The sequence below is a fragment of the Oncorhynchus kisutch genome, linkage group LG29 (genome assembly GCF_002021735.2).
Source record: "Oncorhynchus kisutch isolate 150728-3 linkage group LG29, Okis_V2, whole genome shotgun sequence".
NCBI classification, from domain to species: domain Eukaryota; kingdom Metazoa; phylum Chordata; class Actinopteri; order Salmoniformes; family Salmonidae; genus Oncorhynchus; species Oncorhynchus kisutch.
The window spans coordinates 18,753,376-18,769,443 of NC_034202.2; the positions used below are offsets into that span (position 1 = coordinate 18,753,376).

Here is a 16,068-nt window from a genome sequence, read left to right on the forward strand (position 1 = left end):
ATTTTCTATTTGTTTTGTCTTAGTCTTACACACCTGGTTTCACTCACCCAATTACCTGTTTATTATTTAACCCTCTGTTCCCCATGTTTGTTTGTGAGTGATTGTTCTTTGTATATCGGTCCGTTATTTGTGGGCTTGTAAATTTGCCAAACTTGTATTTTGTATTTTTGTAAATTTGTATTTTTGTATTTTGAGTAAAGTACATTGATTACTGTCCTGTGCCTGACTCTCTACACCAGCTACACACAGGACCCTATTACAATTGCATTTGGAATATAATCCCTAATTTAATATTCCAACAGATTGGTGGTCTAAAATTCTTGCTAAATGACTATCGCCCTGTGCACTCACATCTATAATTAGGAAGTGTTTTGAAAGGCTGGTTATGACACACATCAACACCATCACCCTGGACCCACTCCAATTCGCATACCACACCCAACAGATGACACAATCTCAATTGCACTTCACACTTTCCTCTCCCACCTGGATAAGAGGGAAAATAACTACGTGAGAATGCTGTTCATAGACTACAGCTCAGTGTTCAACACCATAGTCCCATCAAATCTCATCACCAATCTGGGGTCCCTGGGACTAAGCACCTCCCTCTGCAACTGTATCCTGGACTTCCTGATGGATCGGCCCCAGGTGGTGATGGTAGGCAACAACACCTCCGCCACGCTGACCTTCAACACGGAGGCTTATCAGGGGTGAGTGCTTAGTCTCATCCTGTACTCCCTGTTCACCCACGACTGCGTGGCCACGCACGACTCCAACACCATCATCAAGTTCGATAATGACACGACGGTGGTAGGCTTGATCACTGACAGCGATGAAACAGCCAACGGGGAGAAGGTCAGAGACTTAGCAGTGTGGTGCCAGGACCACAGCCTCTCCGTCAATATCAGCAAGAGAAAGGAGTTGATTGTGGACTATAGAAGAGAGGGGAGAGCAGGCACCCATTCTACGATCCACATCACTAAGAACCTAACATGGTCCACCCACACCTGCACAGTCTTGAAGAGAGCACAACAGCACCTCTTCCAGCTCAGTAGGCTGAAAAGATTTGACATTGGCCCTTGGTTCTACAGCTGCACCATCGAGAGCATCTTGACTGGCTGTATCACCGCTTGGTATGACAAATACACCGCCCTCAACCGCAAAGCTCTACAGAAGGTGGTGTGGAAGTCCAGTACATAACTGAGGCCGAACTCCCTGCCATCCAGGACCTCTATATCAGGCCGTGTCAGAGGAAGGCACAAGAAATTACCAAAGACTCCAGCCACCCAAGCCATAGACTGTTCACTCTGCTACTGTACAGCAAACAGTACCGAGGCATTGGTGAGATAGCTTCTACCTCCAAGCCATTAAATTGCTAAATAGTCATAAGACTGCAAAATAGTTAACTAAATGGTTACCCGGACTATCTGCACTGACCCTGTCTTGCATTGACTCTATGCACACTCATAAGACTATATACAGTGCCTTGCGAAAGTATTCGGCCCCCTTGAACTTTGCGACCTTTTGCCACATTTCAGGCTTCAAACATAAAGATATAAAACTGTATTTTTTTGTGAAGAATCACCAACAAGTGGGACACAATCATGAAGTGGAACGACATTTATTGGATATTTCAAACTTTTTTAACAAATCAAAAACTGAAAAATTGGGCGTGCAAAATGATTCAGCCCCCTTAAGTTAATACTTTGTATCGCCACCTTTTGCTGCGATTACAGCTGTAAGTCGCTTGGGGTATGTCTCTATCAGTTTTGCACATCGAGAGACTGAATTTTTTTCCCATTCCTCCTTGCAAAACAGCTCGAGCTCAGTGAGGTTGGATGGAGAGCATTTGTGAACAGCAGTTTTCAGTTCTTTCCACAGATTCTCTATTGGATTCAGGTCTGGACTTTGACTTGGCCATTCTAACACCTGGATATGTTTATTTTTGAACCATTCCATTGTAGATTTTGCTTTATGTTTTGGATCATTGTCTTGTTGGAAGACAAATCTCCGTCCCAGTCTCAGGTCTTTTGCAGACTCCATCAGGTTTTCTTCCAGAATGGTCCTGTATTTGGCTCCATCCATCTTCCCATCAATTTTAACCATCTTCCCTGTCCCTGCTGAAGAAAAGCAGGCCCAAACCATGATGCTGCCACCACCATGTTTGACAGTGGGGATGGTGTGTTCCGGGTGATGAGCTGTGTTGCTTTTACGCCAAACATAACGTTTTGCATTGTTGCCAAACAGTTCAATTTTGGTTTCATCTGACCAGGGCACCTTCTTCCACATGTTTGGTGTGTCTCCCAGGTGGCTTGTGGCAAACTTTAAACGACAGTTTTTATGGATATCTTTAAGAAATGGCTTTCTTCTTGCCACTCTTCCATAATGGCCAGATTTGTGCAATATACAACTGATTGTTGTCCTATGGACAGAGTCTCCCACCTCAGCTGTACATCTCTGCAGTTCTTCCAGAGTGATCATGGGCCTCTTGGCTGCATCTCTGATCAGTCTTCTCCTTGTATGAGCTGAAAGTTTAGAGGGACGGCCAGGTCTTGGTAGATTTGCAATGGTCTGATACTCCTTCCATTTCAATATTATCGCTTGCACAGTGCTCCTTGGGATGTTTAAAGCTTGGGAAATCTTTTTGTATCCAAATCCAGCTTTAAACTTCTTCACAACAGTATCTCGGACCTGCCTGGTGTGTTCCTTGTTCTTCATGATGCTCTCTGAGCTTTTAACGGACCTCTGTGACTATCACAGTGCAGGTGCATTTATACGGAGACTTGATTACACACAGGTGGATTGTATTTAGGTCAACATTGGATCATTCAGAGATCCTCACTGAACTTCTGGAGAGAGTTTGCTGCACTGAAAGTATAGGGGCTGAATAATTTTGCACGCCCAATTTTTCAGTTTTTGATTTGTTAAAAAAGTTTGAAATATCCAATTGATGTTGTTCCACTTCATGATTGTGTCCCACTTGTTGTTGATTATTCACAAAAAAATACAGTTTTATATATTTATGTTTGAAGCCTGAAATGTGGCAAAAGGTCGCAAAGTTCAAGGGGGCCGAATACTTTCGCAAGGCACTGTACAGTATACACATTATATACTGTACACACTCACTCTCACACAAAACCCACACACGTTCACATACACTACATACGCACACACGCATACCAACACAACACATACACACACACTTACCCTGCCTTCATGTAAATATTTTGTGTGTGTGCATTTCGCTACACCCGCAATTACATCTGCTAAATATGTGTATGTGACCAATAAAATTGTATTTGATATCTACCTCAAATACCTCGCAAGCCTTCACATTGATCTGGTACTGGTACTCCCTGTATTTAGCTCCATTGTTTTGTACTCTTGTTGTTACTATTTCTATTTTTTTTATCATTTTTTAACTCTGCATCGTTAGGAAGTGCTCGTAAGCAAGCATTTCATGGTAAAATCTACACCCATTGTATTTGGCGTATGTAAGAAATACCATTTTATTTGAGCGCCCCTAGTCAGCTATTTAAAGATGTGCTATGCAGAAATCGTTCTGCCATTTCCTGGTTGCTAAAATCCTAATAGTTTGCCTAGTATAGTATAGCAAGTATAGTGTCGAGAATTATTGTATCATCTAAACTGCTGTGAAATATATTTTCCATAACCAAAAATATTGTATTTTCAGCTGTTCTTAATTAAGCTGGAACAAAACCGAAAGTAAAAATGCCTAAACTAAATTTAAGAATGGTAAGAATAGAAATAGCGCACATAGAACAGATCTACCACTGCTTAGACTTGCTTTCAATTTTATTTTTATTTATATTTTTTATTTAACCTTTATTTAACCAGGTAGGCTAGTTGAGAGCAAGTTATCATTTACAACTGTGACCTGGCCAAGATATAGCAAAGCAGTGTGACACAAACAACAACACAATGTTACACATGGAATAAACAAACATACAGTCAATAATACAATAGAGAAAGTCTATATACAGTGTGTGAAAATGAGGTAGGATAAGGGGAGTGAGGAAATAAATAGGCCATAGTGGCAAAATTATTACAGTAAGGCAAATTGAACACTGGAGTGATAGATGTGCAGAAGATGAGTGTGCAAGTAGCGGTACTGGGGTGCAAAGGAGCAAAATAAATAAAATAAATAACAATATGGTGATGAGGAAGTTGGATGGGCTATTTACAGATGAGCTATGTACAGGTGCAGTGATCTGTGAGCTGCTCTGACAGCTGGTGCTTAAAGCTAGTCAAGGAGATATGAGTCCCCAGCTTCAGTGATTTTTGCAGTTCGTTCCAGTCATTGGCAGCAGAGAACTGGAAGGAAAGGAGGAATTGGCTTTGGGGGTGACCAGTGAAATATACCTGCTGGAGCACGCTGGTGGGTGCTGCTATGGTGAACAGTGAGCTGAGATAAGGTGGGGATTTACCTAGCAACGACTTATAGATTACCTGGAGCCAGTGGGTTTGGCGACGGATATTTACCTTTATTTAACTAGGCAAGATCAGTTAAGAACAAATTCTTATTTTCAATGACGGCCTAGGAACAGTGGGTTAACTGCCTGTTCAGGGGCAGAACGACAGATTTGTGCCTTGTCAGCTCGGGGGTTTGAACTTGCAACCTTCCGGTTACTAGTCCAACGCTCTAACCACTAGGCTGCCCTGCCGCGCCGGGGGCCAGCCAAGCGAGGGCCAGCCAACGAGAGCATACAGGTCGCAGTGGTGGGTAGTATACGGGGCTTTGGTGACAAAATGGATGGCACTGTGATAGACTGCATCCAATTTGCTGAGGAGAGTGTTGGAGGCTATTTTGTAAATGACATCGCCGATGTCAAGGATCGGTAGGATAGTCAGTTTTACGAGGGTATGTTTGGCAGCATGAGTGAAGGAGGCTTTGTTGCGAAATAGGACGCAGATTCTAGATTTAATTTTGGATTGGAGATGCTTAATGTGAGTCTGGAAGGAGAGTTTACGGTCTAGCCAGACATCTAGGTACTTGTAGTTATCAGACAATCTCAGACAATACGAGATGTTGAACAAGCTAGTAATAGGGGTTGCAACAATTGCAGCAGACAATTTTAGGAAGAGAGGGTCCAGATTGTCTAGCCCTGCTGATTTGTAGGGGTCCAGATTTTGCAGCTCTTTCAGAACATCAGCTCTCTGGATTTGGGTGAAGGAGAATTGGGGAGGCTTGGGCAAGTTGCAGTGAGGGGTGCAGTGCTGTTGACCGGGGTAGGGGTAGCCAGGTGGAAAGCGTGGCCAGCCGTAGAAAAATGCTTATTGAAATTCTCAATTATCGGGGATTTATCAGTTGTGACAGTGTTTCCTAGCCTCAGTGCAGTGGGCAGCTGGGAGGAGGTGCTCTTATTCTCCATGGACTTTGCAGTGTCCCAGAACTTTTTGGAGTTAGTGTTACAGGATGCAAATTTCTGTTTGAAAAATCTAGCCTTTGCTTTCCTAACTGCTTGTGTATATTGGTTCCTAACTAGCATTTCACAGGGGCTATTCGATGCTAATGCAGTACGCCACATGATGTTTTTGTGCTGGTCAAGGGCAGTCAGGTCTGGAGTGAACCAAGGGCTATATCTGTTTCTGGTTCATACATTTTTGAATGTGGCATGCTTATTTAAAATGGTGAGGAAAGCACTTTTAAAGAACAAGCAGGCGTCCTCTACTGACGTAACGAGGTCAATATCCTTCCAGGATTATCCTGCTCGCTGAAGTGTTTTAGGGAGCGTTTGACAGTGATGAGGGGTGGTCGCTTGACCGCAGACCCATTACGGATGCAGATCTGAAAATGACAGATCTATAACACACATTTCTATCTGAATTTTGTCGGGTCGCCCAAAAGTTACATATTGCAGCTTTAACCCTATGAAACTACAGCTATGGCCTACTTCAGAAAGAAGTTTCAAAAAAGAAGAGGAAGACCAGTGGGGCATTGGGAGAGTATGGACCGAGATGGAACTGGGTAGACATTCTACTGATTTTCTCATAGAAGAAAAGGCCGATCTCAATACAGTATTCTGTTCCTAAAACTAGAATATGTTAGGGACAGAGTCCACTATGTTTAGTAGACTTTAAAAAAAGGCATTGTTTACTAGGAGTGCAATGGCGAATTGAGTAATTGCACAAGCACACTTTACAGAAAAGGCGTTCCCTGACGGGAATATGCAGATATATAATTTAACACGCCAATAAGAACTAGTTAGCTCGCGCTCGGCTCTGCCGTTGCCCACCTCCTTCCTTGTTCTGCCCCCTATACTTCATTTGCTCCCATTGAAAACGACAGCGATGAACTATCTTGGGTTAGTTATAAATATATTTGCAATTATGCTGCCCTCTCCTGGTTCCCTCTGAACCTCAGTCAAAACAAAAGTACTGGTGATATTATGGCATTGATCATTCATTGCCATAACTTGGCACCCACAGTAGATTGGTCCAAAATGAAACAGAATAATCAGCGCGAATGCAAGGGTAAAAGCTTGACCCCACATTGAGCAGAAAGGCTATACTTTTGACACCATTGATGGAAAAAAAACACTATACTTCCCCCTGCTGTTCATTTGTAGATTGTCGTCTGTATTGCATTTCATTAATTTTCTTTCCAATGACGAATGGATGGAAAGCAGGATGTGAGTTCATACTCACTCAATAGAGGCATACATTGCATATCAGACAATCAAAGATATTTTAATACATTTGACAGGTAGCAAGCACACTGAGCAACTTCTGGATCAACCAGTTCTGCAAACAGGTGTCTCTCGAAAAGGTAGAAAACATTCACTGAAGTTATCAAAAATGATTATCAGATCATAAAAGTACAATAAATATAAATAGCATACTTCTAAAACTTAAATGAAGAGTTTGGGACAGACTTCACAACAAATTAATCACGGACATATTAGGACTACAGTATAATTTGATCTACAGAAATGTATACAGAAGCAGTACTTCAGATAAACAAAGAATAAATTAGAAATATGTTCCTTAACAAAGGAGAACTGGCTGCATACCTCATCAATGCAGACAGAAATTTGATTCCATTCAAATACATTGTGAAGCTTTGATTAGTATTCTATTCTATTAGAATTACATACAAATATTAGTAATTCAGTAAGATTTTATCAGCAGGTATAATGCATTATTACTTGTTATGAGCATTAATAGGCCCTTACAATGTTATATTATCAACTCATAAGATATGTCTTCTGAAAGTGTTATCCGTAATTCTATATCAATGGCACTACAGACGGTTACTTCGGAGGTCAGTGCAGTATGGTGACACTACGGTCAGCCACGGCGAATGCAGGCAGCAGCGGGCCACTGAAGGCGTGTCTGACAGAGTGCAACACGGCACTCGAGTCTGGGTCATAAAATACCAGGGTCTGACTGGGCCAGTCCAGGAGCAGTCCTAGACTCTTGGGCTTGTGGATCACGTGCAGGGGTGTGTTCTTCCCCGCATGGCAGAAGGAGAAGTCCCCATCATATTTGGAGAGGACCCAGGACTCGCCATTGTAGCCCAGGCGGGAGTTGTTGCCCGAGCCCTTACGCCCCATACTGGTGTAGCATACCCCCACCTTGAAGGCCCCGCTTTCACCCACGTCCATCACCCAGCTGTGGGTGCCAGAGGAGATTGACAGGGTGCCCAGCGCATTGGGCCAGCTGTCGAAGCGCGCCGGGTCGTAAGGCGGGGACTGGCGTGACCTCTTAGGCAGGAAGGTCAGAGTGCAAAGGTCTTCTGAGAGGGACAGTAGGGAGCTGACGGTGCGCTCGTCAAATGTCAGATGTGCTGAACCATAAGCTAAAGGGGCGAGGGAAGAGAAGAATGTATTGTTATTCATCCTCAATTAAGCACTTGTGCTTTGTTAATAACATAGTAATAGTGTCTGAACAACTGGCAACAATGCATAACTGCAACTATTTGGAACAACTGTACCCTGAACGAATTAAGGTTGTCCTGACCTGTATCATGGAGATATGGATAAAAGCTGTAGTACTAGTTACCAATTGGCCCCAGCAGTATGGCGCTGGCCCACAGGCCCCTCATGAGTTTGCTGTCACTGCAACCTGCATTTAGGTTGAGCCGGTCAGTGTCACAGGGTTCACCCACCCCCTCTGCATCCTCAACCCTGATCGCCACACACAAGAGAGAGCTCATGTGAATCTGGCTAATGAACAACTTCACCGGCAGGATTGCTTCAGTGGGTGAATTATTTAACTATGTATTCTTACTACTTGCAAAAATACTAAAAATGGATTAAACATTTATTTGTTTTACCTGTCAGCTATTTCTTGGCCAGAGGTCTGAAAACACAGGGCACAGAGTCAACAATCATTTCTGAGAATGAAATTGATCTTAATTACATCATCATCAGCATCATCATCATCAGAATTATCAGGGTTATTGCTAGGGTTAGGGATGAGCCAGGGTGTGGACATGAAGTTAGGGTTAGGGATGAGCCAGGGTGTGGACATGAAGTTAGGGTTAGGGATGAGCCAGGGTGTGGACATGAAGTTAGGGTTATGGTTAATCATCCTCATCATCATCGTTTGCACCATCCCATTCAGTCTTGTTCGACCCTCTCCCTATTCATTCTTCTTCTTTCCACCACTGTATTCTCCAACTTCCCGTCCTCTGTCCCTCCCTGTGCCCATCATCTTTCCCCTACTCACCGCCAGCTGTATGTCCGGTGTGTTTGTGAGAGTGTGCACCAGGCGTGTGCGTGTCTGTGTGAGCAGAGCTAGGGCCTGGCCCCAGTGCGCTCTCTGAGTGAGGAGGCACTGCTCCACCCTCTCCTCCTCCCTCTGCACGGCTTCTAGCAGACGCTGCTCCTCCTCCTCCACCGCCTCCCTCACCACACTGACCTGTGCCACCACTCGCTCCCGAGCCCCGCTCGCCTCCACCTGCATGGACACATGGCAGAGGGGGCAGAAGTCACAGCAAAAAGACATATGATGGAATCCATTACATATCTGTGTGTAGAGCTTGTGATTCCAAGGCTGTGTGGAGTGAGAGCACATAAGGGACTGAGTGTGTGTCACAGAGCCTGTGTGCTCACCTGCATTGCCCGCTCTTTGGCAGTCAGAGTCTTGTTGATAAAGTGCTCGATGCGCAGGGCCTGCAGCTGCATTTTCTCACACACGTCAACCAGGTGGTTCTGTTCAGGACAACACTCACACAGTGACTGGCATGAAGAAGAGCAGTGTTGGACTTGAAAACCACAGAGTTGATCAGGTACAGTTTCAAAGGCAGGGGCACTATCCTGACAGGCCTATTCCTGTAGTGTCGAACTGCCATCACCAACATGTCATTGTGTATCCTGAAATAATAATAACTTGGAAGAGCACTGATGACAATTTATTTGATTTATTAAAAATAAAAAATAAAAAAATAAAAATGTATGGACACTATTTATGTAAATGCTTCCCGTATCTTCCCAACAGCTTGAAATTCCTGTCTCCTCACATTCCATGAGACATCAACAGGGGAAACTCCTCAGTGTGGTGTCGAAAAAGTGTGGCACACCCTACACACCCACCAGGCATGTGAACACACACTTTCCTAACACAAACCAGCTGGCCCTTTGTACTGTAGTACCCCAGGTGACCAAAGGTAAACTCAGTTTGCCTGGTCAATTCTAACTCCTAACTGTAGGTCAACAATCTCCTGGCCCCAAGCCCCATTCACTGTGACAAAGGTCCATATGACACACAAGCAGCTTGTAACTGCTCAAATATGAGTATATATATATGAGTATATTCTAATATAGTGCTATACAAGCTGCTATACAAGAGATAATTTCCTTTCAGGAAAAGTCGGGGCACTCACCCTGACTGCTGTCACTCTGTTGGCCAGGGCTGTCACCGTGTGTCCCTGGCAGGATCCCACTATAGTGCAGTGCGAGCATATGAGTTTCTGCTCGGAGCAGCAGAACCAGTCCAGGTCTGATTCATGTTCCACGCAAAGTTCCGATTCACCGGAGAATATACCCGATTCTGAGTCGGAGGAGGTCACCGCAGCCTTTCCAGACAACCCGGAGTCTTCTTTAGCTGATCGAATTTCATTCCGGAATACATTCAACGCGGATAAAATGGGCTGTTGTAAATCCATATTCAAGTTTCTCGAACTTTCTGTAACTTCTACTTCAGTGTCTCGGTCGTCCTGTAAAGAGCACCCAGGTGTTGAATGACATGATCCTGGCTCCGCGCTCATGTTACGTAAAATAGTCTACAAGAGTAATAGCAATAGAACGTAGCAGGTGGTTTAAGTATCACTATATACCGCACCTATAACACAGGTGTATCAAGGTATGAACACGGAAGTAACACCGACACTAGAGGTCAGAGCTGAAAAGCAAGTTTAGCAACAAGGCCGTTTCAATGATAAGGTTTTTGGTTCCCGTGTACTTGTTATAGCCTACCATTGTTTTGACCTCCTTTGCCTGTAAGATGACACAGTGTTTCCATATTGTCATTTGACCTCATAACATCCTCAACCATCAACTCTCTCTTGACTAATTTTAGACTAAATGTATTATAGTTTAGAATAGGCTAGAACAGGATTTTAAAATGTAGGATACATTTCGCCTATAGGTTAGGCTGAAATATAGTCTATAGGCCTATATGACAATGATGCCAATTTCTCGAGACATATGCACATGACTGATGATATTGGAGGTAAATCCCTTTGTGCAAACCCCACAGTAATGTTAAATGTGTTGGCGTATATACAGTGTATTCGGAAAGTATTCAGACCCCTTCCCTTTTCCCACATTTTGTTAACTTACAGCCTAATTCCAAAATTGATTAAATGTTTTTTCCTCTCATCGACCTACACACAATATCCCATAATGACAAAGCGAGAAAAAAAAATCTGAAATATTTGCTAATTTATAAAATATTAAAAACATAAATACCTTATTTACATAACTGGTCAGGATTGAGGGAAAGATGAAAGGAGAAAAGTACAAAGGGATCCTTGATGAAAACCTGCTCTAGAGCTCTCAGGACCTCAGACTGGGGTGAAGGTTCACTTTCCATCAGGACAATGACCTTAAGCACACAGCCAAGACAACGCAGGAGTGGCTTCGGGACAAGTCTCTGAATGTCCTTGAGTGGCCCAGCCAGAGCCCGGACTTGAACCCGATCTAACAACTGAAAATAGCTGTGCAGCAACGCTCCCCATCCAACCTGACAGAGTTTGAGAGGATCTGCAGAGAAGAATGGGAAAAACTCCCCAAATACCGCTGTGCCAAGCTTGTAGCGTCATAACAAAGAAGATTATAGGATGTATACGCTGCCAAAGGTGCTTCAACAAAGTACTGAGTAATGGGTCTGAAGATTTATGTAAATGTGATATTTACATAAAAACATTTATATGCAAAATGTCAGTTTTTGCTTCATCATTATGTGATATTGTGTGTAGATTGATGAGGGGGGAAAACAATGTAATCAATTTTAGAATAAGCTTGTTACGAAACAACATTTGGAAAAAGTCAAGGCATCTGAATACTTTCCAAATGCACTGTACTGGCACTTTTGGTAATTAGGCCTAAGTAAATTAAATATCAAATGTATTTAAATTGCAATTGACAGAAATAAGACACAAAAAGGGAAAAGGGGCTAAAAATATTTGCAGTAAAAAAACAACACAAATATTTTAACATGTAGCATAGCCCATGGTGGCGGTTAGACAAAATAGGATAAAGACAACTTTATAAATAATAAATATATACACACACACATACAGTGGGGAGAACCAGTATTTGATACACTGCAGATTTTGCAGGTTTTCCTACTTACAAAGCATGTAGACGTCTGTCATTTTTATCATAGGTACACTTCAACTGTGAGAGACGGAATCTAAAACAAAAATCCAGAAAATCTCATTGTATGATTTTTAAGTAATTAATTAGCATTTTATTGCATAACATACGTTGTTGATACATCAGAAAAGCAGAACTTAATATTTGGTACAGAAACCTTTGTTTGCAATTACAGAGATCATACGTTTCCTGTAGTTCTTGACCAGGTGTGCACACACTGCAGCAGGGATTTTGGCCCACTCCTCCATACAGACCTTCTCCAGATCCTTCAGGTTTCGGGGCTGTCGCTGGGCAATACGGACTTTCAGCTCCCTCCAAAGATTTTCTATTGGGTTCAGGTCTGGAGACTGGCTAGGCCACTCCAGGACCTTGAGATGCTTCTTACGGAGCCACTCCTCAGTTGCCCTGGCTGTGTGTTTTCGGGTCGTTGTCATGCTGGAAGACCCAGCCACGACCCATATTCAATGCTCATACTGAGGGAAGGAGGTTGTTGGTCAAGATCTCGCGATACATGGCCCCATCCATCCTCCCCTCAATACGGTGCAGTCGTCCTGTCCCCTTTGCAGAAAAGCATCCCCAAAGAATGATGTGTCCACCTCCATGCTTCACGGTTGGGATGATGTTCTTGGGGTTGTACTCATCCTTCTTCTTCCTCCAAACACGGCGAGTGGAGTTTAGACCAAAAAGCTATATTTTTGTCTCATCAGACCACATGACCTTCTTCCATTCCTCCTCTGGATCATCCAGATGGTCATTGGCAAACTTCAGACGGGCCTGGACATGCGCTGGCTTGAGCAGGGGGACCTTGCGTGCGCTGCAGGATTTTAATCCATGACGGCGTAGTGTGTTACTAATGGTTTTCTTTGAGACTGTGGTCCCAGCTCTCTTCAGGTCATTGACCAGGTCCTGCCATGTAGTTCTGGGCTGATCCCTCACCTTCCTCATGATCATTGATGCCCCACGAGGTGAGATCTTGCATGGAGCTCCAGACAGAGGGTGATTGACCATCATCTTGAACTTCTTCCATTTTCTAGTAATTGCTCCAACAGTTGTTGCCTTCTCACCAAGCTGCTTGCCTATTGTCTTGTAGCCCATCCCAGCCTTGTGAAGGTCTACAATTTTATCCTTGATGTCCTTACACAGCTCTCTGGTTTTGGCCATTGTGGAGAGGTTGGAGTCTGTTTGATTGAGTGTGTGGACAGGTAACGAGTTCAAACAGGTGCAGTTAATACAGGTAATGAGTGGAGAACAGGGCTTATTAAAGAAAAACGAACAGGTCTGTGAGTTCCGGAATTTTCCTACATCTTTTATTTAAGTGAAACTTCAAAAAAATAAAATAAACAAACAACGTGACATCCGTGGTGCAACATGCACATACACAAAACAATATCCCACAATGCAGGTGGGAACAGGGACACGCATCGGCGCAGAGGAAGGCTCCTGCCATGGAGCGGGACTGGACACCGTGTCTGGACTGGGCATCGGCGCAGGTTGCACCGGACTGATGACACACACTTCAGGGCGAGTGCGAGGAACCGGCGCAGGACATACCGGGCTGGGAAGGCGCTCTTCAGGGTGAATGCACTGCAGAATACACCTCACCAACAGATCTCTCCGATCTCTCTCCCCCAACTGCTCCATCACCTCCCTGACTGTCTCTGGCTCTTCAGGGTGAATGCGGGGAGCCGGCACAGGACGTACTGGGCTGAGAAGGTGCACTGGAGGCCTGGTGCATGGAGCCAGCACAGATGGCACCGGACTGATAACACATTCTTCAGGGCGAGTGCGAGGAACCGGCACAGGACGTACCGGGCTGAGAAGGCGCACTGGAGGCCTGGTGCGTGGAGCCGGCACCGGACTGGTGACACGTTCTTCAGCACGTCTGCGCTGCAGCATACTCCTCGATAACACCTCTCCAGTATCCCTCATTAAATTACTCCACCGACTCCCAGACGGGCTCTGGCACTCTCCACTGCTCAGCCGACCACCCCTTGTGCCACCCCCCAAAATAAATCTTGGGGTTTCTGTGGCCGCGCACCCCGGCATCGTCTCTGTCCCTCCAGATTCCTCTGCAATGCTCTCCAAGGAAGGGTCTCGCATCCTCCCATGATCGCCTCCCAGGCCCAACTCACTTTATCCTCCATGGCACGCTGCTTGGTGCTTTCGTGGTGGGATATTCTGTCACGATCGCTTTGAAGGACGGACCAAGGCGCAGCATGTGTTGAGTTCCACATCTGTTATTTAAGTGAAACTTCCAAAAAAACAATAAACAAACAACGAAACGTGACATCCGTGGTGCAACATGCACATACACAAAACAATATCCCACAATGCAGGTGGGAACAGGGACACCTTAAGTATGATCCCCAATTAGAGACAAGGATAATCAGCTGCCTCTAATTGGGAACCATACTCAAACCCAAACATAGAAATATAATCGACTAGAACACCCCCTAGTCACGCTCTGACCTACAACACCATAGAGAACCCCGAGGGCTCTCTATGGTCAGGGCGTGACACACACACACACACACATACACACACACACACTATATATACACATATATACATTGCAACATTTACCTAGAGCTAACGCTGCAGATAGCAATACTGGGTGATTTGAAAAGTCATAATCAATCAATAACATAATTAGAATTTTAGCAAAAAAATGTATCTTTAATTTACGATCTGTAGAAACTATGAGACTGGAAAGGTTCGGTACTTTTGTGAAGCATCATAGCACTGTTTAAAAATATATGGCAAATAGAAATCCAAAATGGATGGTGTTAAGAGATAAATGGGAGGGATTGAATGGAGCTGAAGGGTGGGACTAATAATAACAAGATAACAAATGTAAAACATATGGGGTCTGTAAAATGTATATAGGTTCAGAACTTTTGTGAAACAGCACAGTTACAAATATATGACAAATAGAAATCAAACTGGGTGGACATCAGAAATAGAGGAAGGCCAGGACTAAAAACAAACAGAATATAACCATTGTAAAATAGATTGTGTCTGTAAAATGTATATAGTATGTATACACTGTAAGTAGAAGCCTAAGTGTTATTGTTTATTAGTTTACTCCAATTGGGGGAGAGATGGTAGGGTTTGCGGGGAATAATGAAGGTAAATATATTCTAAAAAGTTATGTGTGTATATATATATATATATATATATATATATATATTATATATATATATATATATTTTTTTTTGTGAATATATTTTCCTTTATTATTCCCCGCAAACCCTTCCATCTCTCCTCCAATTTTTATATACAGTGGGGAGAACAAGTATTTGATACACTGACGATTTTGCAGGTTTTCCTACTTACATACAGGTAATGAGTGGAGAGCCGGAATTCTTACTGGTTGGTAGGTGATCAAATACTTGTGTCATGCAATAAAATGCAAATAAATTACTTAAAAATTATACAATGTGATTTTCTGGATTTTTGTTTTATATTCCGTCTCTCACAGATGAAGTGTACCTATGATTAAAAAAAATACATAAGTAGGAAAACCTACTTACAAATTACTTGTAAATTATGCAGACAATTACATTTTTGGAAGCAACATCCACCCCCTGAAAAAAAATACAAAAATACATATACAATAAAGATGTATTTTTTTAAGAGCTCCGACTGGGAAAAATCGGTTTGAACTGTCATCCAACTCGGAAATACAAGTCAGAAATTCTGACATCATCCTACCCAGAGATCCGTCTTCTCCGATCTGAAGAACACTTACGTCACGATTATTCTCAGTCTGATCTCGTTTTTCCCGAGTTCCCAGTTGTCTTGAACACCCCAGTACACAGGAAGAAGCAATAGAGCCCCACAATGGAGGTGTCATAATACCCATAAAACCTAGCTGTCAAACAGGGAAATCGTTCCAATTAGTCTTCCCATAGGGAATTTTTGGAACACTTGTTTTGTGTAGGTTTACCCTGGCATGACGTTTTGATACCATGTAAATCTCTCTCTGACAAGGTGACTTTTATTATATAGTCTGCTCTATTTACTCTCAGATTCTAAAATTGTAATTAGCATCAAAGTAGACATCATGCAAGATTACAAATCCTGCACCTCATCTCTAGCTGAAACTTTTGAAAACAGGTATTGTGTCAACTGTGTGAACTTGCACAAGACAGTAAACATAATTGTCAATTTAAAGACATTTTGCCAATTTATTAATTGCTAAATTTAGCTAACAATTCTT

The 16,068-nt window shown here is 43.2% G+C and overlaps 1 protein-coding gene across 1 annotated transcript; it reads right to left on the minus strand.

Annotated features, from left to right (window-relative positions):
• Positions 1-6,690: 6,690 nt before the first annotated feature.
• On the minus strand, positions 6,691-10,354 carry bspry (B-box and SPRY domain containing). Its single transcript, XM_020466275.2, has 6 exons — positions 9,851-10,354; positions 9,081-9,179; positions 8,695-8,925; positions 8,300-8,325; positions 8,026-8,150; positions 6,691-7,822 (listed from the first exon to the last, which is right to left on the minus strand). The coding sequence occupies exons 1-6, from the start codon at positions 10,232-10,234 to the stop codon at positions 7,287-7,289; spliced, it is 1,401 nt and encodes a 466-aa protein (XP_020321864.1). The 5' UTR covers positions 10,235-10,354; the 3' UTR covers positions 6,691-7,286.
• Between the last annotated feature and the right edge of the window lie 5,714 nt (positions 10,355-16,068).